At 44.4% G+C, this 22,685-nt stretch overlaps 2 protein-coding genes across 5 annotated transcripts in view; both read left to right on the forward strand.

The window, feature by feature from the left end:
* Nucleotides 1-12,642, forward strand: part of LOC135104426 (sodium-coupled monocarboxylate transporter 2-like) — a 38,583-nt gene extending 25,941 nt beyond the window's left edge. For all 4 annotated transcript variants that reach the window (XM_064011836.1, XM_064011837.1, XM_064011839.1 and 1 more), the window contains 11 exons: nt 339-469; nt 2,894-3,082; nt 3,406-3,566; nt 4,469-4,609; nt 5,244-5,302; nt 6,076-6,235; nt 8,111-8,229; nt 8,852-9,006; nt 9,991-10,148; nt 11,186-11,298; nt 12,441-12,642. In XM_064011836.1, coding sequence (XP_063867906.1) covers nt 339-469; nt 2,894-3,082; nt 3,406-3,566; nt 4,469-4,609; nt 5,244-5,302; nt 6,076-6,235; nt 8,111-8,229; nt 8,852-9,006; nt 9,991-10,148; nt 11,186-11,298; nt 12,441-12,508 — 1,454 coding nt within the window. In that variant the 3' untranslated portion in view covers nt 12,509-12,642. The remainder of the gene's footprint in view (nt 1-338; nt 470-2,893; nt 3,083-3,405; nt 3,567-4,468; nt 4,610-5,243; nt 5,303-6,075; nt 6,236-8,110; nt 8,230-8,851; nt 9,007-9,990; nt 10,149-11,185; nt 11,299-12,440) is intronic.
* A 3,729-nt stretch (nt 12,643-16,371) lies between these two features.
* Nucleotides 16,372-22,685, forward strand: part of LOC135104425 (sodium- and chloride-dependent GABA transporter ine-like) — a 57,310-nt gene continuing 50,996 nt past the window's right edge. Inside the window, exon 1 of the mRNA XM_064011830.1 lies at nt 16,372-17,882. Coding sequence (XP_063867900.1) covers nt 16,591-17,882 — 1,292 coding nt within the window. The 5' untranslated portion in view covers nt 16,372-16,590. The remainder of the gene's footprint in view (nt 17,883-22,685) is intronic.

Below are 22,685 nucleotides of genomic sequence, written 5' to 3' on the forward strand. Positions count from 1 at the left end.
TCTGAGACGTCTCCGCCAGTTTTTCTCACCCCTCCCCTCCCTAGCTGCTAACTCTGTACAAGGGCCATATTCACATGTCTGGGGGGGGGGGGGCTTGCACTCATACCGCTGTTTTTGATAGGGTGGAATCAAAAGCTTTTCGTCTCATCAACTCCTCTCCTGTAACTGACTGTCTTCAGCCTTTTTCTCATTGCCGCAGTGTTGCATCTCTTTCTATCTTCTACCGCTATTTTCATGCTAACTGCTTTACTGCTTAAAAGTAAGCGTCTTGGAATGTAGTCCCTGGGTTGAATTATACATAAACTATATACAAATTTAAGTATATTTTATCTTCCCAGGAGGACCCGCGGAGACCTACTACCATAACATCAGCTGGATAGTGGGGATGGGCGGCCTGGCAGCCATCCCCGTGGTCACCATTGTGTTTCTCCCCTTCCTATACCAGATGCGCATCACCTCTGTCTATGAGGTGACTGCCCTGTGCCGTTTTAATCTTTTGTAACGTGTATCTGTGAAAGTATTTTTTTATATGATTCATTTTAGACATTACCGTTACACACAAGAGTACTTAGAGTAGTGGTGGTGGTGGTGGTGGTGGTGGTGGTGGTGGTGGTGGTGGTGGTGGTGGTGGTGATGCGGTGTTGTGTTTAATGAGTCCAAATCTTGTTCTGTTTTTTTTTCCTCTCATATTCGTTCTCATTTCTCCAGTTTCGTAATGACCAGTTTATTTGGTACTTTTCCACTTTCTAATTCATCCTCTTCACCTGCCCCACCACTCACTTCCAACACACTCTCTCTCTCTCTCTCTCTCTCTCTCTCTCTCTCTCTCTCTCTCTCTCTCTCTCTCTCTCTCTCTCTCTCTCTCTCTCTCTCTCTCTCTCTCTCTCTCTCTCTCTCTCTCTCTCTCTCTCTCTCTCTCTCTCTCTCTCTCTCTGCATTATCAGTCATCTATTAGAAAATAAAAGTAGGTACATCCTAATTTCTACATAACTGAACACGTTTTCACTGCATGCAAGACAACTTTCCTCTCAGCACTTCCAAGAAAGAACACACATGAGAGAACAAGTGTGTACAGGCGAGTATCATCAACAGCTGGCACATATTTTTGCCTCACTTTCTCACAAACACGTATTCCTTGCCTATAGTGTCTTCCCAGGTGGGCCTCCATGCATACTCGTACAGCCTTCCCATTCGGAAAAGTACACGACACAACTGGTCCTCCGGTTTCGTTCATAAAGGGTTGTCTTTTGATGATTCAGAGGTGAGGTTGAAATATTTTCCATGTAAATATATTGATCATAATTTCGGGTATTCGTTTTTAACTATTCTTTCTTGTGACTGGCGTTATCAGTGAACTTTTTTTTTATTTTTATTATTATTAATTATTTTTTTGCGGCTCTTTGGTGCTTTTTGGCCAGATCCCTTCTTACATAAAAAAAAAGACCGACTCAGTCTCAGAAAGAAATCCCAGACTTCATGCACAACCAGACCAGTAAAGCCTGTTGATTTCCTGAAGGCAATTGTCACGTAAGGAGTCAGGTTCCCACTTCAGTCAGCCGCTTAGTGTTCATGCCGTGCAGCCATGAAGAGATAACGGGATGACCAGATATTTTTTTCCCTCTATGGACATCAAGTGACCGAAGCTGAACTGTGTCATGCTAATCTGTTGTAAAAGTATCAATCAAATTAAGCTGCAGAGGTATTATGAGCGGTGTAAAAAACATCAAGGCCAAAGAAAATAATAGGGACGCCACCATTTCTCTTTTACAGTCAGTTACCAAGCTTTACAGTTGGAGCCTCATCTTGTAGGTCAACAGATATAACATCTAAAATACAGTACATGAAGCACACACTGACAAGTAAAAATGAACTTATATAAAAAAAATTATCATTACCAGCTTGAAAATAACTCCACAAAATGGATTAAACAAATAAAACAATACCTGAAAGAAGTAAACCTCAGTACAAGAAGAAACAAATGACAGAACCAGATATTAAAAAGAAAATAAAAGAGAAAGATACTGAAAAATGGAAAGAAAAGATAACAGCCAAATCAACACTGAATGTATCACAAGTACAAAGAGCAAGTACAAGAAATAACATGGTTTGATAACACACCTGACTCAGACTTAATGATTAAATCAAGAACAGATACAGCTCAACTAAAGTGGAGGAAAAATATCAAAATTAAGAAACTAAATGCTCAGGATGTGACTATCAAGAAGAAACACTGGTCCACTTTCTACTTCACTGCACTTAATACTCAGACATAAGGAACAGATATATCTTCTTACAACAACCATATCAAGAAAACCATGAAGATATCATAGCAAACATTATTATTTAAAAAGTGCACAAAAGAAATACAAACAAGAAAAGTATAATAAAACAAATGTAGGCAAAAAGATACAAGCTACTATCAATAATTGAATAAACAAAACAAGCAAGAAGAAAAACCCCGGGAGTTGAATGAAAGGCATATCCCAACCTACTACTGAACTGAACTGAACCTCCTTCTTTTTCCGCCAATAGCAGAAAACGCGGTGAAAATAACTATCTACTTTTTATTTTCTCTTCACTCTGTCGGTCGGCAACAGGAAACAAGGAGTAACATGAAGAAAGTAAGCTACTTATCTTTTCTTTCCCTATTTCTCGTTTCTTGCAGCCAGTTGAAGGAAATATAAAGCAACGCGATGAAAATAACCCACCAATCCTCCCTCTCGTTATCTTTCGTTTCCTTCCCTATTAACAAAAGGAGATACAGAACGAAGCTGTGAAAATAACTCACCTTTTTTTTTTTCTATACCACTCGCCTTTCTCACCGCCAAACTCAGTCACACATGAAAATAATCAAGTACTTTTTCTTCTCCCGTCCCTTCTCCCACTTCGTCAGTACCTGGAGATGCGCTTCGACTCCCGGAAGATACGCCGCATGGCCAGCCTGATGTTCGTGCTGCAGACTCTACTGTACGAGGCGGTGGCTATCTACGCCCCCGCCCTCGCCCTCGCCGCTGTTACCAACATGCAGGTGTGGGTGTCCATTCTTACAGTGGCCGCCATCGCCTCTGTCTATACCGCCATTGTGAGTAAAAGTTTGTTGCATTGTTTATATCCCTCCAACCTCTCTCTCTCTCTCTCTCTCTCTCTCTCTCTCTCTCTCTCTCTCTCTCTCTCTCTCTCTCTCTCTCTCTCTCTCTCTCTCTCTCTCTCTCTCTCTCTGTCTCAAAACAGGATATTAAGAGTTTTTCTTCTTTACTAATTAATTTTATGTTGTCGTATATGTGTGTGTGTGTGAATGTGTGTGTGTGTGTGTCAATATATAACTTAGCTCTTATTATTATTATTATTATACCTACCAGTGTTTTTACGTGTATGTGTATGACTATTATACATGTGTGTGTTCAGGGTGGGATGAAGGCTGTAGTGTGGACGGACGTGATGCAGCTGCTGGTGATCCTCGGCGGCCTGTTTGCCATCGTGGTGAAGGGATCCATCGACCTGGGAGGCGTGGAGAACATTTGGAACATTGCCGTGCAACACAACCGCACTGGCTACAACATTATGAAGTAAGACGGCTGGAGAGAGAGAGAGAGAGAGAGGGAGAGAGTGTGTGTGTGTGTGTGTGTGTGTGTGTGTGTGTGTGTGTGTATCCATATTCAGATGTGTTTTGCTCTCTCACCACGACTATTTTCAAAGGCCACAGAGATGATTAGTCGGGTTCTCAAGAATGTTTCTCCTGATATAATATAGTGAATTTTTTTCTCATCTGTCACCAAGACGATAAAAACACCCTTCAAAATACGTGCAACTTCAACTAGTCTTTTGAAAGTAGTGGAGGTGCAGCGCAGAAGTGTTTCAGAATATGGTTTGAGGAGAGAACGGGATTATGGGAGTAGAGAGGAGAGGGGGAGGAGGAGGGAGGGATCTTGGCAATAAAGGAAGGTGGGAGGGAAGAAAGTAGAAGTGAATGAGAGAGTAATGAAAATAGGAAGAACAGTGAATGAGAAAGGGACGGAGGGAATGGTTTTGGCAGTAGAAGAGAGAGGGGAGGGAGGGAGGGAATTTGGCAGTAGAAGAGGGAGGGAGGGAGGGAATGGAAGGCGTTTCTATACAGTAGGAAAACGGCAACACTCGCTGGTGAAAGGGAAAGTGCATTAGAGAAGATGGATCACAGCGAAAGAGAGAGAGAGAGAGAGAGAGAGAGAGAGAGAGAGAGAGAGAGAGAGAGAGAGAGAGAGAGAGAGAGAGTTTGCGAGGTCAGTAAGGAGGAAGTATTTATATTTATTTCTTGCGCCATCATATCCACGACCCTGACCGGTTCTTGCATGCCCTCCTCCTCCTCCTCCTCCTCCTCCTCCTCCTCCTCCTCCTCCTCCTCCTCCTCCTCCACCACCTCCTCCTCCTCCTCCTCCTCCTCCTCCTCCTCCTCCTCCTCCTCCTCCTCCTCCTCACTCATCTCCACTTCCAGGTTCGAGTTTGACCTGTACGAGAGACACACGGTCACCAACATAGTGATCGGTGGCTTCCTGGCCAGTCTGTGCAGCTTCGCGTGTTCCCAGACGGCGGTGCAGCGGTACTCCAGTATGAAGAGCCTCAACCATGCCCGAGTGTGAGTCACATGAGAAACCAAGGAGGCCGTAGAGGCTAGCTGGTCTACGTTAGACACCTCCTCTTGTTACTCTGTTGTTTAGTGAGTGAGTTTGTCAGATTTCTTTTTATTTATTTTTTATGTAAGAGGGACAAGGCCAAGGGCAACAAAAAGGGCGAAAAAAAAAAGGCCCAATGAGGTGCCAGCCCCAAAAGAGATGTCAAAAGGATCATTCAGAATTGGAGGAAAAGTGTCTTGAAGCCTCCCTCATGAAGGCGTTCAAGTCACGGAAGGAGGAAATGCAGGGACAGACAGGGACTATTTTACATTGTTGATATGCTTCTTATTTATTTATGCCGTCGAATGTGAGTCACTCTGGCTCTCAGTTGTGTTGCGTAGCCTGTGAGGGAGTTGGTTGGATTGCTATGATTATTTTGCTTGGCTGATCTGTTTTTTTTTTTTTTTTTTTTTTCTCTCATTCAACTAAGCCGTTAGGTATGGTGAGTCAGTCTGTTACTCAGTTCATTTGCTATTACGAGTGAGTAAGCGAGTTCATTTAGATGTATGCCCTTGAAAATGACTAGCCAGGTGAGCAAGCACTTCCTCAGGTGTGTTGATGTAATACGTGATGCACTAACAGGCTTGTCTTCCACAGGTCACTCCTCCTCACAATCCCGTTCTACATGCTCCTGTACTTCCTCGCAGCCTTCACAGGTTAGTTATTTACTCTGTGCCGTTTAGCAATTGATTTTTTTTATAAAGTTTGGAAATCGCCTGTAGCACTGAGTGGATTTACATGCATAGCTCACTCATTCACATTCTTACATAATCACTCGCTCCTTTTACTCATTATAGTTGTCCATTTGGCGGAGATGGAATAAAGTGCACAGGTGATCCAGGTGTGTCAATCAAATATCGTGGCAGGTGGTTACTCGTATCTGCTTCATTATCTCTTTACATTGGTAGATAAGGTGCTAGAATAGGTCAGTGTGGGACAAAAACGTGATGATGTTGCTGTCCCCCCCCTCTCTCTCTCTCTCTCTCTCTCTCTCTCTCTCTCTCTCTCTCTCTCTCTCTCTCTCTCTCTCTCTCTCTCTCTCTCTCTCTCTCTCTCTCTCTCTCTCTCTCTCTCTCTCTATTTCTGTAGAAACAGCTATAAAAAAAGAACATGCTAACTGTCGCCTTCAGAAGTCAATAGTCAGAAGGTTCCAGTCGAATTATTTATTTATTTCTATAGATGTGCCGATATTCATATCTTAAATAGTTCACGTCGCAGTAATTGGATAGCCGATGCATTACACCTCTCTTTTCATCTGTATCTTCAAACACTTCGGCGTCTTCACTATATTAACACTGTAGTGGAAGCTATTATGGTTTTCAAGGTTGTATTTCACCATTTCGCAGTATGTTGAAAATATAAACCAGACAGAGAGCTCCAGAGTTCCAGAGCTTGAAATCCACTAACATTTTCTCCTCCCGGCGTGCAGGACTAGTGCTGTTCGCCACCTACGAGGGCTGCGACCCCCTGGCGGCAGGACTCATCTCCAGCAAAGACCAGATTCTTCCCTTCTTCGTGATGGATAAGCTGAGCTCCGCGCCAGGGTTGCCGGGTCTTTTCGTGGCTTGCATCTTCTCTGGCGCCCTCAGGTAAGCTCGCTCAGTGCAGTCTTCTTGAAATGTGTGAGTGGGTTGGGCGGAGGGCGAGAGAGCGGGAGTCCCTATTTTCATGTGCCACGAAGATAATTAGCCAGATTCTCAAGTGTTTCTCTCCCTCATACTGTAGAAATGTTGTTAATCTGTCACTCGAATTATAAAAACCCGTATAACTTCAACTAGAGCCTTATGAAAGTAGTGGTATGTGGTAATCTTGCGAAGCTAAAGAAGACAGAAGAAACAAGAAAGGGATGAATGAAAGGGATGAAAGGATGTATGAAGGAAACGAAGGAGAAAGAGAAAATAGAGGAAAAAAGCCTGTAATGTTGCAAGCAGGATATTTATTGAGTTCACTAGCTAAGTATTCCGGCCGTGGTAACATCAGACGTTCGCACCTTACTTTGAAGCCTTGAATGTATGAATAAATAAATAAATAAATAAATAAATAAACAAGTAAGTGAATAAGCAACAATATTGAGAATACCTAATGCATTAAACCTCTCTTTGTATTTCAGCGTCTTGACTCTTTTAACACCGTGGAAGTTATTACGGGATTCAAGAATTTGCTTTTTCTTCATGAATGTAGGGATAGTTTAACAAAGACTCTACACCATTAATATTAATAGGGAAAACATCCATGAGAACCGGACTAACCATCTTCGTGGCCTTCGAAAATCATCCTTTTCAGAGAAAGAGGCATTTTATAATAGGTACCATTGCAACACTTTACCTGTTTGTGTTGCCTGTATATAACCCTCTTATGCATTCTGTTTACAAACGCGCAATCTTTTCATACGTATTTCAGAGACCATACAGATTTCACTTGTACACAGTAGTCTCCTTGGATCATATTCTGAAACACTTTTTACCACACCTCCACTACTTTCGTTAAGTCTAGTTGAAGTTACACGGGTTTTTAAGTGTGTGACAGATTAACAACCTTTCTACAGTATGAAAAGGAGAAACACTCTTGAGAATCCGGCTAATTGTCTCTGTGTCCCTTGAAAAATAGTCGTGGTGAGAAAGGAAAGCGTTTCTGAATACAGGTCGTTGTTTATTTTACTCACATGTAATTCCCCGTTCATGTTCCCAGTGCTGTGGCATTTGTGCATTACACCTTTGGAGTCAGTGTTCGGAGGATGAGTAAGAAGTAACGTGCGGAGAGTGTAGGAGATAAGGCAGTGACAGGGAGATTAAAGAGCGATAAACTGAGGATTGTGAAAGGATTAGGGAGAATGAGACACAACGTAGTGGGAGATTATCAGCAGAGAGAGAGAGAGAGAGAGAGAGAGAGAGAGAGAGAGAGAGAGAGAGAGAGAGAGAGAGAGAGAGAGTAAATGGAGCATGTAAGTATCCTTTAAAATGTCAAAGTTATCTGCGATTTGTGAGGTCAGGTTTTGTTATATATATATATATATATATATATATATATATATATATATATATATATATATATATATATATATATATATATATATATATATATATATATATATATATATATATATATATATATATATATATATATATATACAGAATAACAGTAAGGGGATAAGGGATAATGTACGGAAATATGAAACAGAAGTGCTCGTACACACACACACACACACACACACACACACACACACACACACACACACACACACACACACACACACACACACACACACACACACACACACACACACACACACACACACACACACACAGCAACCAAACAACTTTCACGGGCACACTTATTTATAAGACATTCAGTCAGGCACATGGGGATAGAGGGGAGGAGGCGCCGGTGGAGGAGTAGTAGGGGGTGGGGGGGAAGGAAAGTAAGAGCTGACCGTGACCTTGACCCATGTATGCCTTGACACACAGCACCATATCCTCGGCGGTGAGTTCCCAGGCGGCTGTGACCTGGGAGGACTGGCTGGCCCCGATTCCCTACTTCGCCTCCCTCTCCCCCACCTCACAGGCCGCCATTACCAAGCTGATAGGTGAGACTAATAGTGAGACTACTACTTGCTCTCACTAAGGTCTGTTTATTCTCTCTCTCTCTCTCTCTCTCTCTCTCTCTCTCTCTCTCTCTCTCTCTCTCTCTCTCTCTCTCTCTCTCTCTCTCTCTCTCTCTCTCTGCTTCCTTCCCTTCCGTACTGTTATGTTGTTTGTCATTTTTCTCTCCCTTTTCATCTCTCCATCTCCCTGATTTCTATTTTCTTTGTCTTTCTCTTCATGTCTTGCATCCCTAGAGAATTCTATTGTTTTTCGCCCTCCGTCTTTCTTATTCGTATTACTCTTTTCTATAGAATGTTCACTCTCCAGTTAAGTTTCCTCCTTTCTGTTTGGTTTTACTACATGTTTGCTTGTTACTTCATTTGTCTGTCTTTATGTATAATTCCTTTCTTCCATATCTTCATTCATTATTTATATGTACTTATGTATGTATCTATGTATGTATGCAGCTGTCATCTTTTTAAGCTTTCATTATTTCCTGTGTTCATCTTTATATATATGTAATGCATTTATGTATGCATGTAAGAACGGATTTATTAAGCTACTTATTGTTTCATATACTGGCCCTTCTTATTATACACATTTCCTCTTCCGTGTCTGTGTCAGCGGGGGCGTACGGGACGCTGGCGGTGGGTCTGGCCTTCATGGCGGGCAACTTCGGCGGGCTGCTGCAGACGGCCCACGCTTTCGTCGGATCAGTGAGCGGCCCGCTGCTCTCCGTGTTCGTCCTCGCCTTCTTCATGCCATTCAGCAACGCCATCGTAAGAGACTTGCCCCTGCTGCTGGTGCCTGGGCGTGGGTGACTGAGGAACTACCAGTGCCTGCGTTATTGCATCAGTTTATCGTGAAAATTAAACGATCATATGTGAAAAGTCATACGAAAATTTAGACTGAAGTAGAAGCACCAGACTATATCCTCTCTCTCTCTCTCTCTCTCTCTCTCTCTCTCTCTCTCTCTCTCTCTCTCTCTCTCTCTCTCTCTCTCTCTCTCTCTCTCTCTTTTAGTACAATTCTTCCTCAGAGAAAATATAAGGCATGTACTGAAGACATATTGGAATTCATATACATAGTTACACATAGTACATGCATATATACCCAGTCCTGCTTCATCCTAAGCTTCTCTAATACCTTTTTCACATATCTGTCAATTAACATATTTAGGTATTTATTGGTTTCACTTATGTTTTTCTTTCTTTCTCCAGTTTTCTTACTCTATTTTTTTCTTTTTTTTTCATTCTCGGTAAAAAAAAGCATAGTGTGTACATTTTTAAAAGCGCAACTTCTAATATAAGGTAATACATATTTACAAAGCCAGTGAAAGAAAATGCTTGATTTGAAAATAGTGTAATATTAATAGAAGTATCTTGCCGTTCAACTAAAGTGTATTTGCTAAGAGAGGAAAAATGTTGTGTGCGTAGATCAGGTTTCTGCTGTTTTGTGTGGAATTATAGGATGTAGCTCTCTCTCTCTCTCTCTCTCTCTCTCTCTCTCTCTCTCTCTCTCTCTCTCTCTCTCTCTCTCTCTCTCTCTCTCTCTCTCTCTCTCTCTCTCTCTCTCCACCTTTACTAGATAGAAGGATTAATTAATAAAGAAACAGACATACAGACAGACAGCTTCATATATAGATAAACAGACAGACAAAAGAGAAACAGGCAAAGAACACGCAAACAGATAGAAACAGGCAGCTCAACAGATAAACAGACAGATCGACGTGTTTCACTACAAGCTGGTGTCTGTGTACTCAGGGAGGCTGCGTGGGGCTGCTCCTGGGCACTGCGGCGCCCCTCATTGTCAACATCGGCGCCTCAAAGTTGGGACTGAAGCCTGCATTGCTGCCCACCTCTACTGACTCCTGCCCCCTTAACATGACCATGCAGGAGACCACCAGCGCCCCGCCCCTCAGGTATGTGAGAGAGAGAGAGAGAGAGAGAGAGAGAGAGAGAGAGAGAGAGAGAGAGAGAGAGAGAGAGAGAGAGAGAGAGAGAGAGAGAGAGAGAGAGAGAGATACATCCTAAGATAAGCAGAGCGATTCATTTCTCAACAAAATCCTAAAATCTTATTCTCTTCATAAACACACACACAAAAAAACACTCTTTACGGTTTTATTTTCTTATCTTTTCATTTTTTTATTCCAGTATGTATTTTCATGTTCTTATCTTTTCTTCACTTTTAATATTCTAGTGTTTATCATTTGCATATTCATTTGATTTTTTTTTTCAATTTAGTGTTAGTATTAATCAGTTTATTTAATTACTAGGTTTACTGTTATTTGCTATTTTTATTTCTAACCATTGTTTTTTTTTACTACTGTGGTGTTATCAGCTTCTCAGATTACGTAAATTCGCTTGGTGTTTGCTGTTATTAAGTGAATCCTTTGTTACTCTTAGTTAACTTACAAACGTGTACGAAAGCAGACGTCTACAGTGATTACTATCAATAAACATAGATCAAGGATGGTTTTATAGAAGGTTATCTACTACTATTTGAAAGTCACAGCAATTTGAGAACTGTCGCGTGTTCCCAAGATTTTCTTCACGTACCGAGGATTTTCTTTCTTTTTTATGTAAGGGAGAGACTGGCCAAGAACAAAATTTATATAAAAAAAAATGCCCACTGAGGTGCCAGTCCCCAAAGAGCCAAAAAGCATTAACCAAAACTAGAGAAGTATTTTAAGACCTTCTTGAAACAACTCAAGTCGCAGGAAGGGGAATATACAGAAACAAGCAAAGAATTCCAGAGTTTACCAGTGAAAGAGAAGAAAAATTGTGCATACTGGTTTACTCTTGCATTAGGAATAAGAGTGAGAGTACGAAGTTTTGTGAGACTGAGAAACACTGCTTTAGTATCCAAACGTTTTTCCTCATTGTGATCTCAAGGTATTCTTATTTTACCCATTTTATGTAACTAATTTCTTTCTTTTCTTAAATTTCTCTCCCCCAGTGTCTCTGATCTGGATTATCCGCATAAGCTGTTCGCTATCTCCTACAAACACACCGTGACTCTAGGCTTCCTGGTGGCGATAGTGATGGGCATCCTCACCAGCCTCCTGACTGGTGAGTCCTCCAGTATTAATGTTAAATTCCTCCAGTCTTCTATGGCAACGTATGACCACTTTTTTTTTTTTTGGGGGGGGGCAGTTAAAGTCCCAACAAGTCAATCAGTAAGTCAGTTAGTTAATTAGTCAGTCAGTCAGTCAGTCAATCAGTCAGTCAAACCCCTGTTTTTTCCACTTACTTTTTTTTTTTCTTTTCTTTCTCTCACTTCGTGTTTATTTATCTTGATTTTTAGGAAAGGGTCTGTCAAGGAAGTTGCTTGAATGTTTCTTATTTTTTTCTAGTTTCCATCCTCATTTCCATTCTTACTTCCTTGACTATATATTTTACTAATTTTGTACTGACAAGGTTTTATTAGTTTTTTGACCAGTCGCAGCAAAATACTTTAACTTCTTGAGTCCATCCGTACTTGACCTTACCTGCATATCATGTGTCTTTAAATACTCATACCTGCTTGCCGTAGTGCTATGTTAAGTTTCGAGTGTTTGAGAATGAAAGTGTTACGTATGTGGGTGGGTATCCCGTAAGTGTGCCTCCAGCTGTGAAACCTTAGGACTATCAGGAGGTATCGGTCATTGCTTCATCACAGTTGATATCGCTCAGTAACAGCCTGCTGTACTGTGTCTTATTATTATCTTTGCTTTGTGTTCGAATGCTGATAATTCTTCTTGATACATGATGAGGTCAACTATATGTCCTCTTCTCTTTCCTCAACCTCGTCTTGTTCACTTGTCCATCGTCATCTTATCCTCTTATCCCGGTTCTTCGTTTATTTAATTGGTGTCTCCTTGCATCGTCGCTCATGTTGTCTTCCTGTTATTCGGCATCCTGGTCCTCACCTCGTCCTCGTCCTCGTCAACTTCCATCATCGGCCTCTTCCTCATAATCTTGTCCTCCATTCACATCCTCCCCCACTCATCTGTATCCACTTTGAATTCTCACCGTTATCACCCAACTCCAAATATTCAACACTACATCCTGCACTTTCCCTGTTCCTCCCCTCAACTTCCATCATCGTCTTCTTCCTCGTAATCTGCATCATCATATCATTTTCATCCTCCCTACCTTCAACAACTTGTAATCGTACATCCTCGAAACTACTGTCATCTTCCCATCTTTCTCCTCTCTTGTCCGCGGCACAGGGAGGACAAGAGGGAAGCGTGTCAAGAGGGAGCTGCTTCACCCCTGGGTAAGGTGGGGCAGAACCTGACTCTAAGGAGGTATCGGCCAGAGTCGAGGCCCACAGTTATCACAACCCAGCAGCCTGCACTCACTTCTAACCAGAAGGACGAGGGGGACTAGGGGCGGGGTTGCTGCCTATGACGAATCCACGAGTATTAATGCGTGAGTAATGTTTGTTTGAGGTGGTTAGATGATTATAATTGTGTGTTGTGGTTGTTACGAAAGTGTTTGGTGTAAAGATTTTTGTACTGTTCTTGTGTGTGTGTGTGTGTGTGTGTGTGTGTGTGTGTGTGTGTTAGCTATAACCGGTATTTTGCTATTAGTGTCAGACTAGTTTGTTATTATTATTATTATTATTATTATTATTATTATTATTATCGTTGTTGTCATTGTTGTTATCATGAGAAGGAGTGGTAGAAGAAGTAGTGGTCATCACAGAAATAGTAAGAGCAGTAATACTAAGTAGTACAAGTAATTTTAGTAGTAAGATTAGTACAGTGGTAGTAAGTAGCATTAAGCACTTATGTGTCGTAATCATAATTCATTATTATTACTGCTACTATTATCATTATTATATTTATCATTATATTATCCTTATTATTATTATGGTGATGATGACTTATTTACGGCACATGTTCTGTATCTTGTGCTTTGATGGTAAAGGTGTTTGAAGTGTTAGAAATAAATAAGATTAACACAACTGGCAACCGTTTTGTGTTGAGATACCGGTGAGAGTGACTGATAAAAGCTGATATTGATGTGAGGATGAGAGAGAGAGAGAGAGAGAGAGAGAGAGAGAGAGAGTTTACAAGTTCAATTAAGGAAAGTCACCACAAGCTACAAGGAAGGGATAAGGGAATAAGCAAGTTAAATACAAAGGAATGCAAAACAACAACACGAGGAGGGAAAGGAGCAGAAGCCAAGCAGCGTGTTATGTTGTTACTGTGAGGTTGTGATACGATATTACAGTTACATGATATACGTACACTGGTTAAGGCAGGAAAGTGTACGTATAAGAGAGAGAGTGAGAGAGAGAGAGAGAGAGAGAGAGAGAGAGAGAGAGAGAGAGAGAGAGAGTGAGAGAGAGAGAAATCACCTGCACCCTTGTATGAACTGTGACTTTTTTTTTTACTTTTCATGTCGTACAGGACGTTTAAGTCAGTGAGGGTCTTCACTATATACAAAAATTGTTGGCTCTGATATAAACCTTGCCACATTACAACAAGGGCAGGAACTGTTTCCACTTGGTAGAGAGAGAGAGAGAGAGAGAGAGAGAGAGAGAGATGGCGGACGGGGTAGGGAGACAGCAATTTCCTTTTCCTCTATACGCGAGAGGTCTATTAACTCCCCTCGTCGCAAGCACCAGCACCAGACAAACGAGGGAAGGAGATTTAGGACCATATTCTGAAACACTTTTGCCCGCATCTCCCCTTTTTTTCAAAACGCTATAGTTGCAATATCAAATTTTATTATTTTTTAGGGTGTTTTTTACGGTTCTAGTGACAGATTAAAAAGATTTCTAAACTATTAACAAGAAAAATACCCCTGAGAACTCGGCTAATCATCTTTGTGGCCCTTGAAGGTAGACGTGGTGAGAGAGCAAAGCGTTTCTGAACACTGGCCTTAAACAGACGAGCCAAAGAGCCATGCACGCCGGTGGGGGGGGGGACGACAATAAGGTAAAAGACTGATATTTGCTTTAGTTGACTCCTCCCAGTCACTTGTTCGTTATGCTCTTTCTCTAAGTCTTGAATGATGGATAGCGATCGAAAGTGGGGAAAAAAGACCGATCTGGAACAGGACTTGTCATAAAAAGACAAAAGTAAATAAAAAAAAAAAGAAGAAAGGCATAAGAAAGAAGTGGAATAGAGTAATGACTTTAATATTCACTAATGTCATCTTCAGTAAATCAACGTTACTCTAGAAAAAAAATACCTTTCAGCTCTTCTTTAGGCCTAAGACTGGCACCTCAGTGGGTCTTTTCATTTTTTACATTACATATTTTTGTTGCTCTTGGCCAGTACCCACGTTACATAAAAAAAAAGATAAAAAACAGAATTGATTAGCTCTTTCCCTACCGGCAGATCGGTGGTAAGAGGCTGGGTATTGTCACGACTCACGCCCTATCTAGGTTTACATGAATGGGAGATATGGGAGGAGTAGGTAGGCACGCTGGACTCTATACTATATAGGAGGGGGAGGAGTTAGGTATACTAGAGGCCTAAGTTTCATCCTGGTAAATTTCCCTCAAAACTCAAAGCGATTATCTCCATGGTAATTAAAATAAGGTACGGTGACGTTATGCTTGGGATTAATTTACCAAGGATGTGACATTAATTCTGGGGGACTTTTTCATGGAGGAGTCCTAATGAGTGGAATTGACCGAAGTGGACCTACCTACATAGGTAAGGTAAGTTTTCTCACCTACGTAGAAAAAAGGAACTTAACTGAGGGAAGGAAATGCCTCTGCTGCACAAGACAGGACAGTCCGGGCGCCACTGAAGAGAAGTCATCGCCTTGTTGTGAGGAGAAGCAGTCGCTAGCAAGAACAGGAAATTAATGAGGACAAGTCACGGGGAGAGTGTAGGCAACAACAGGTGGAGGGGCGGATATGGTGGCCTTTCTTCACACGTGCGTGCTTTCCCGCGGCGCGAAAATAACGCGCACTTGGGCGAGAAGGAATAGTTAGCCGGCCCACACGAGCGTGCCTGCAGGGTAAACAGCCGTGTGGTATCTGGTAAGTTTCAAGATAAAACTTGAAAAAAAACCCTGATTTATTGGCAAACCGAGGTTGTCCCTTCTTGCTCCTCATCTACCATAGAATAAAATTGGCCGAGCTGATACTGTTACAAACCCGTGTCATGTTTTCTCCTCCCCCCTCCTCCTCCTGCTTCTCTTCTCTCTCCCTTTCCCATCCCCCGTCCCCTCCCTTTTGTTGTGAGTGGTGTCCCTTCGTTTCGCTCGGAGCCTCGGCCCGTTCAGTCTTCCCCAGGGTTATTTCTGTCTGGCGGGGGTGTTTCCCACTGTTCCAGCTATGGACTCACTAATGGTGGTGGTGGTGGTGATGGTTTGGATGGTGAATCAACGCTAATGACATTTATTGAGGGGAACTAAGATATTGTTTCAGTTTATCCATCAGGCAGCACATCACCACGTGTATGCACAAATAGGCCTTTCCTTATCGGTCCGCGGCAGGTGTGTGGCAGGTGTCGCATATTCCAGAGTTTATGTTCTTTGTGTGATGTTGACAACAGAGTGAGCGTTGCTTTATTATTTTCATTCCCGTCACGTACACACCAAAGCATGGCTGAGTAGCTCGCTGCTTCAGCACCTGAGACAGGACACACTTGGCGGTGACGTGTGGACTGTACAGGTGAGAACGGAAACGGGTGTTGACTAACGCCTCGTTCCGTTCACTTACAGTCCGTGTCATTAAGACCAAACAAAACAATTGGCTTTCTGTATCATATGCGCACCAGCTCCTTCCGGAAACATCTTTCAGACCAGCTGATGACGCCTCTCACTGATAAGGACAGAAGACAAGCGTGACGTATGCAGTGGATGTGGCAACGCAGCCGCTCTCTGAGAGGACAAATACTTTGGAGTTGATGTAATAAGTTTTATTTTTCTCGAGGCGCACCGTGTAACCTCATTTATGGTGACTTCCCCTGTAACTCCTGCATTAAACAGTCGTTGTAACTCATTATATAACACGCGAACTGCCAAACAATGGATTTGCGAGCTCTTGCTTCATTCAAGTACGGATATCACCAACAGTTACCAGTTAAAGATTTTTACTTCTCTAGCATCCGAGAGACGGCTCAGTGTGTAAACAAGTGTGGCACGTGTGTATTTCATTGCTGTCTCACCCTCTCATGAAATACTGCTTATTATGATTATGGTCTGGGCACTGCTCCTGTGTTTCTTGTAGCGAGGTTGAGGCAGCTTGGGTGGTTGGGAGGTCTACGGCGGGGAGGGGGTGACTTCCCGCTCTACTAACGCTCGCCAGTGTGGCTCCTGACAACGGGGGAACTGTGTTCGAATTTCGTGTGCGGTCAAATCCACGTGCCGGTAGTGGATAAAGCTTCCCATCCGACACCATTAAGCAATATGGAAAGCCAAGTAGCCAGTGTCGTTGACGCTGAACAGGACAAAGACGCCAGTAGGCAGCGTGTGGGAAGGAGAGGAAAGAAGGTGTTGGGGTTTCTTGTTGAAGGAGAGGGGCAAATATGTGGTCAGCAGTATGAGGTGAATGGTGCGGATTCTGGCAGTGCTGTCCTGCCTACCTGTCACGCAGGCGATAGTGTTATCCACCAAACAACCGAAAAAGTGGCCGTGTCGCCACTTTCTGATTCTAAAACACAGTCCGTTTACTCACGAAAAGAGGCTGAACCCGAGTCATTACACGAGCAGCCTAAAGGTGTCACCGAGTCTGCTTTGCTGAGCAAAACAAGCAAGTGTCTTTCTGTGGGTAGTGATGGCGACACCTCTGTCCACCAGTTTTTCCTTCCCTCTGACGATGAGGTAGACAATACAGCACAAGAGAATGGGGAGTTGAATGAACGCACCGAGGAGTCGGCGCCACCACTTGGTCTCGACTATGGAATGTTCCATGAACCTCGTCTTACGAAAATAGCGACGGCACCAGCCAAGGCAGGTGTTAAGTTCTGTGGGCCGAAGCATGTGTTTACTGTCGTGCCAGTTGGCAGCGAAGAATTACGGACTGGTAATAAAGAACCACAGACCATCTCTGCACCCACAGACGATGTAGGAGAGACAGATACTACACAAATGCCCTCAGTTAAAAGTCAGATGTTCCCGACATGCTTCCATTATTCTCCTTACAACACTGTGAAGGGCTCACCTGTGGGCCGTCGAGTGGCCTACAGTCCCTATCATACAGTCACACGGGGAGGGCAGCTCCCAGCCGCATACAACCATTACCACACCGTCACAGGCCTCGAGCCCATCTCCTACCAGCGATCAGATCACGGACTGCGGCGAATCAACTCCAAACGGGAGTACGGGGTGGGAGGATCATCCGCGCTGCCCGCGCTGTTCAACGTGGTGGGGAGCACCGCTTCGCCGTTCTCATCCAAAGTGTCTTTAGGAGCTGTTGGGACACCTCCCATTCCCTCGGGGTTGCACCGCGCGCGTACGTTGCCTTGTCCGGCCACGGGAATTCTTCGTGTGTTCCCAGAGGAGGGCGCCCAGCCCTCCCCTGAAGGATCGGAGTGTCGCCTCCCGCCTGAACACGGCACATTGCAGTCAATCAACCAGATGACAGTGCGCTCCGCAGGTGGCCTCAGCATCGACGTGGGCAGCACCGACGGTCGTAATGTTAAGATACACGGTGCGGTGGAATGCCCGGAGCAGTTGCCACTCCTGCCCTCCGTCCTTGGGTAAGTGTCCTAATGTAGTCCGTGGGTGGGGCAGCCCGAGCCTCCTGGGTGGGCGGGGCGGGTGATATCGCAGCGGGGCACGCAAGGGATGGGGCTCAGACTGGGAATTTTGGGGGAGACTTGTCGGGAAGTGGAGGATGATAATAATTGACTCAAACTTGGTCTATTACATCGGAACTCAACCAAGACTCGGAACAAAACAAATCACTTCGCTTCTCTTAACTGTAGTACAGTACCACATAAAGAAATATTTCACGTATTTTGTATTAGGTGATAACAAAGCTCTCTCTCTCTCTCTCTCTCTCTCTCTCTCTCTCTCTCTCTCTCTCTCTCTCTCTCTCTCTCTCTCTCTCTCTCTCTCTCTCTCTCTCTCTCTCTCTCTCTCTCTATATATATATATATATATATATATATATATATATATATATATATATATAATCAAATATGCATTGCGCTCTTTAGTGACAAAATTCTAAAAAAAAGGTAAAAATGCTTAGGCCATGAATGTACGCTCAGTATGATCCGTGAACCCCAAGCTCACATATACTGTACATACAACATAGATGTATCTAAGTCACTGATTCTCTACCAGGGGTAAATTTACCATGTGTGGGTAAAAAAAAATACATGGCATGTAGTAAATAACTGATGTACTGTATCTGATAATTGAACAGTAATTCAAATAAATTTCATTTTATAAAACGGAGAATTCTAAGTGTGTGCGCGCGTGCCTGCCGACGGGCGGGCGCTGTGTGCGGTGGGAGAGAGGAGGGGGAGGAAGGGAGAGTGTTTGGAAGTAAGGGATAAATGGAGAAATGCATCAAGCCGAGAGAGTTAATGATGGAGGAAGAGTTGAGAATCCCTGATCTGAGTTGTAGGAAGTGTATTGCAATATATCATTTAGCTATCGTGTCTTGCTGGGAAGCGGAACACAACGTTGTCAGTATTTCGTTAAACACAAGAAACGCTTGCTAAAAAGAAGCATCAGTTATCGCGATGTTCTGCGCTGGTTCACACACGTGTTGCTTGCCAGGCAGCCACACAATTACATCAAAGCTTCATTGGCTAAATTAAAATTATTAGACCTGATACTTTTACATTTGTGGCCAGATTTACTAATGTTATTCATAGCAATTTTTAATGAAAACTACAAATGTTATATATTTGATTTATTCCCAAACAAAAAGATAAAAAAGGAAAGAAAAGAAATGGAATAAATAAAATATAAGAAATCAAGATGCCGTATACTTGATATATTATCAAGAAAGAAAATGTGTAAAGCAAAAATGCTTTTGTTTTCTTCAACGCAGTGATAATTATATTTCACTTATCGCCACGTACTTTACATGGCTGACATTATCAGCGAGACAACGCACAATACTGACGCACTAATGCCTTCTCTAGAGGCGACCTGCCTGAAGAGCCAACACCACCGCTCTCTTTAACCCTCCCGTGACCTGCGTCCAATCTGACGTGAAGAGTGAGTCACCAATCAAAGAAAACACACCTCAAGGTACTCACTACAGCACCAGCTGGACACTGCCGTATCTCCACTTATCACTAACTCAGAGGAAACCTGCAGCGTAACGGTGTTCTGTAATAATGTTACAGTATAAAGTAACTATATGCATAATGTTTTCAATGGTGGCAACATGACTATGTTAATGAATGGGATAGACGGATATTGGTGGAGTTTGCAAGATCCCGGGGCAAGTAATGCATCACATTTATGCCGGGACGGCAGCTAGTGGTTGTGTGGCGATGCGTGGGTGGGGAGCGGACCACGGGCAGGGCATGTCAGATAACTGTACGTAATCGCAGAGGCAAGATAAATGCTCCTCTACACTATACACGACCATGTTACCAGGAGTGGAGGAAGGTGAGAGGCGCTCACGTGTCAGGGTGTCGCCAGGGGTTGTGGTGTCAAAGTGACGCGCTCTCCTCTCAAATAACGCACCCACGAGCTTTCACTTCTCCCTCATCTTTTCCTGGACCGGCACGTGTTGGATGATTTCCTGTTATGTTCATGTAGGTCATTAATGAAGTAACGAGAATTGTAAAGTAACGTCAGCAGCAGCAGCAGCTGCAACAACAAAAACAACAATAACAACAACAACAACAACAACAACATTAACAACAACATTAACAACAACAATAGTGAAAATGATGATGATAATAATAATAACATGAAAAATAATAATAAAAATGGCGCTTATTGTTTTCATTGTTTTCTTTAGATCAAGTTTGTTCATTTGCATAATTTCTTTCTTCTAATAATAAAAAAAACTTATTACATTGTCTGTTAACTACTTTCAAGAGACTTTTTTTTTAACCTCACGCAACAAGGCCAATTACACACACACACACAGTGAAAGAATGAAAGAAGAGGTACTGAGTCCACTTCGCCTCGCTATGCCGGCCACGCTGCAGTGACAGACAGTCACCCTTGTCGCCGTGCCGCTGTCATTCACGGTCACCCTTTTCTTATCACTTCCTTAGCAACGATCCTGCCTCGTTCGCCGTGCCAGGGTTCGAATCCCAGCCAACACCAAGACTCATACTAATTTGGTATTCAGGTGCACTTTAAAAACTAACCATGACCCGTAAAGTGGCACGGTTCCTGCCTCGTTTTGATGAGCATGGGTTCGTATCTCAGCCATTACTTCTTTACATAATGAAGACCTCCACTGACTTAAGGCGCCGTCACGCCAGCACATTTTCCGTCATTCTTTTTCGTCAACTTTCTGAAAATCGACAATTTCTTGAGCGCGCCCCGTCATACACCCACAGAACTTTCGTCGACATTATAATACACGACCCATCTGACGCACAGGCAAGCAGTCGCTGCTTGTCATCAGTGTATTTATACAGTCCCATACAATATACTTAATCATTGGTACTGCCTGCTATCTTCTTTTTTAAGTTTAATCCCGCAACGTAATCAAGAAGTTTTCCTACTGATGTTCTAGGATTGAAATCCATTTATTCTGAGATTGTGCGATTATCACTCTTTTGTTTAGATGAGATACTTGCCCAGTTGATGATGCTTGGCACAGTTGATGATGCTTGGCACAGTTGATGATGCTTGGCACAGTTGATGATGCTTGGCACAGTTGGTGATGCTTGGCACAGTTGATGATGCTTGGCACAGTTGATGATGCTTGCCACTGCTGGATCAGATGAGGAGCTTGGTGGAGGACCGGGTAGTAAGCTTGGTATTGATGGTAACGAGGAGGTCGTGGGTAGTAAGTTGGTGTGTGCGAGTAAAAGACACGAATGATGAGAGTTCTTCTTCATTTAATAATAGGCAGAATGTACACACTTAATACGAGACGAGACATGGAGCCAGGAGAAGGTGGGTGGCGCGGCGGTAGAGGGAAGCTGGGCGGGGGTGAAGGCGGTAGCTGGAGGGGCGGCGAAGGGATTGGGAGTGGTGGGGGCGGGAGGGGCGGCGAAGGGGGACCCACGGTGTTGTCTCCAAGGCAAGGGAGTGGAGGGGGCGGGGAGAGCGGTGGCGGAGGGGAAGGTAGAGGCGAAGATACCATGAGTGATGGCGGCTCTGTGGGCGCCAGAGAAACGCTGCTGGACTCTTGCTCTTGGATCCGGTCGCGGGCAGCACCCTCAGGGCGTCGTAGGAGAAGCAGGCCGACCAGCTGCGGGTGCGGGAGGCATAGAGCCGGACCCAGCGGTGCCGCTGGCCATGGCGTACTGGCGGGACTCGGCTGGTGTGGGTCGTGGTCCGGCGGGAGGCGGGCGGCCTTAACTCTATCCCAAGACGTCACATAGCGGCGACCATGCAAGTCAAGGGTGACGTGGTTAGCCCCTCGATCCAGGACCCGGTAGAGACCGGTATAGAGCGGCTGCAGAAGACCGGTAACGGCGTCGGTCCTAAGGAAGACCGACGTCGCGGTCTGCAGCTCCGCTGAGAAGTGTGTGGGGCGGGCGGGTAGATGGGCAGAAGGCGTCGGCCGTAAGTGAGCCATGGCGTGCCGCAGTGCCAGTAGGAAGGCCAGGGAGTGGCCGCCGTCCCCCGGTGTGGCAAACTGGCCTGGTAGGCGCAAGTCCTCCCCGTAAACCAGCTCCGCGGGCGTGTGGTGGATGTCCTCCTTTTCCGTGGCGCGCAAGGTCAGGAGGATGATAGGGAGAGCCTCCACCCAGCTGGCGGGGTGTGGCAGCGCCCGCATCGCCTTCTTCAGACGCCGATGAAACCGTTACCATACTGTTAGCCTGAAGGTGGTAAGCAGTGGTACGCTGGCGAACAGTCCCTAGGAAGGCCAACAGCTCACCCCAGGCTCGGGACTCGAACTGCACGCTCTGGTCGGTGATTATGGTAACAGGGGCACTGAAGTGAGACGCCCATCCCGAGAAGAAATGGGTGGCGGTGGTCTCCGCGGTCCTGTCTGGCATGGGAATGGCGGCGCCCCAGCGTGTGGTCCTATCGACCCACGTGAGGAGGTACCTGTATCCACGGGAGGGCGGCAGGGGCCCGACCAGGTCCACATGCACCGTGTGGAAGCGGTCCGTGGACGTGGGTATGGGTTGCAGGGAGGTGCGGGTGTGGCGGTGGACCTTGGCGGTCTGACAGGCCAGACATGAGCGGAGCCATGCCGGTATGTCCTTCCTCACTCCTGGCCACACCGCTCTCCTGCTGATGAGGAGATGGGTACTCAAGATGCCGGGGTGATTGAGGGCGTGGTAGTGTGTGAAGACTCGGCGTCGGAACTGCTCCGGGATGTAAGGGCGCGCGACGCCACAGGACACATCACACCACAGCTGTGAGGGGGAGTCTGGGCCGTGACACCG

The sequence above is a fragment of the Scylla paramamosain genome, chromosome 10 (genome assembly GCF_035594125.1).
Source record: "Scylla paramamosain isolate STU-SP2022 chromosome 10, ASM3559412v1, whole genome shotgun sequence".
NCBI classification, from domain to species: Eukaryota; Metazoa; Arthropoda; class Malacostraca; order Decapoda; family Portunidae; genus Scylla; species Scylla paramamosain.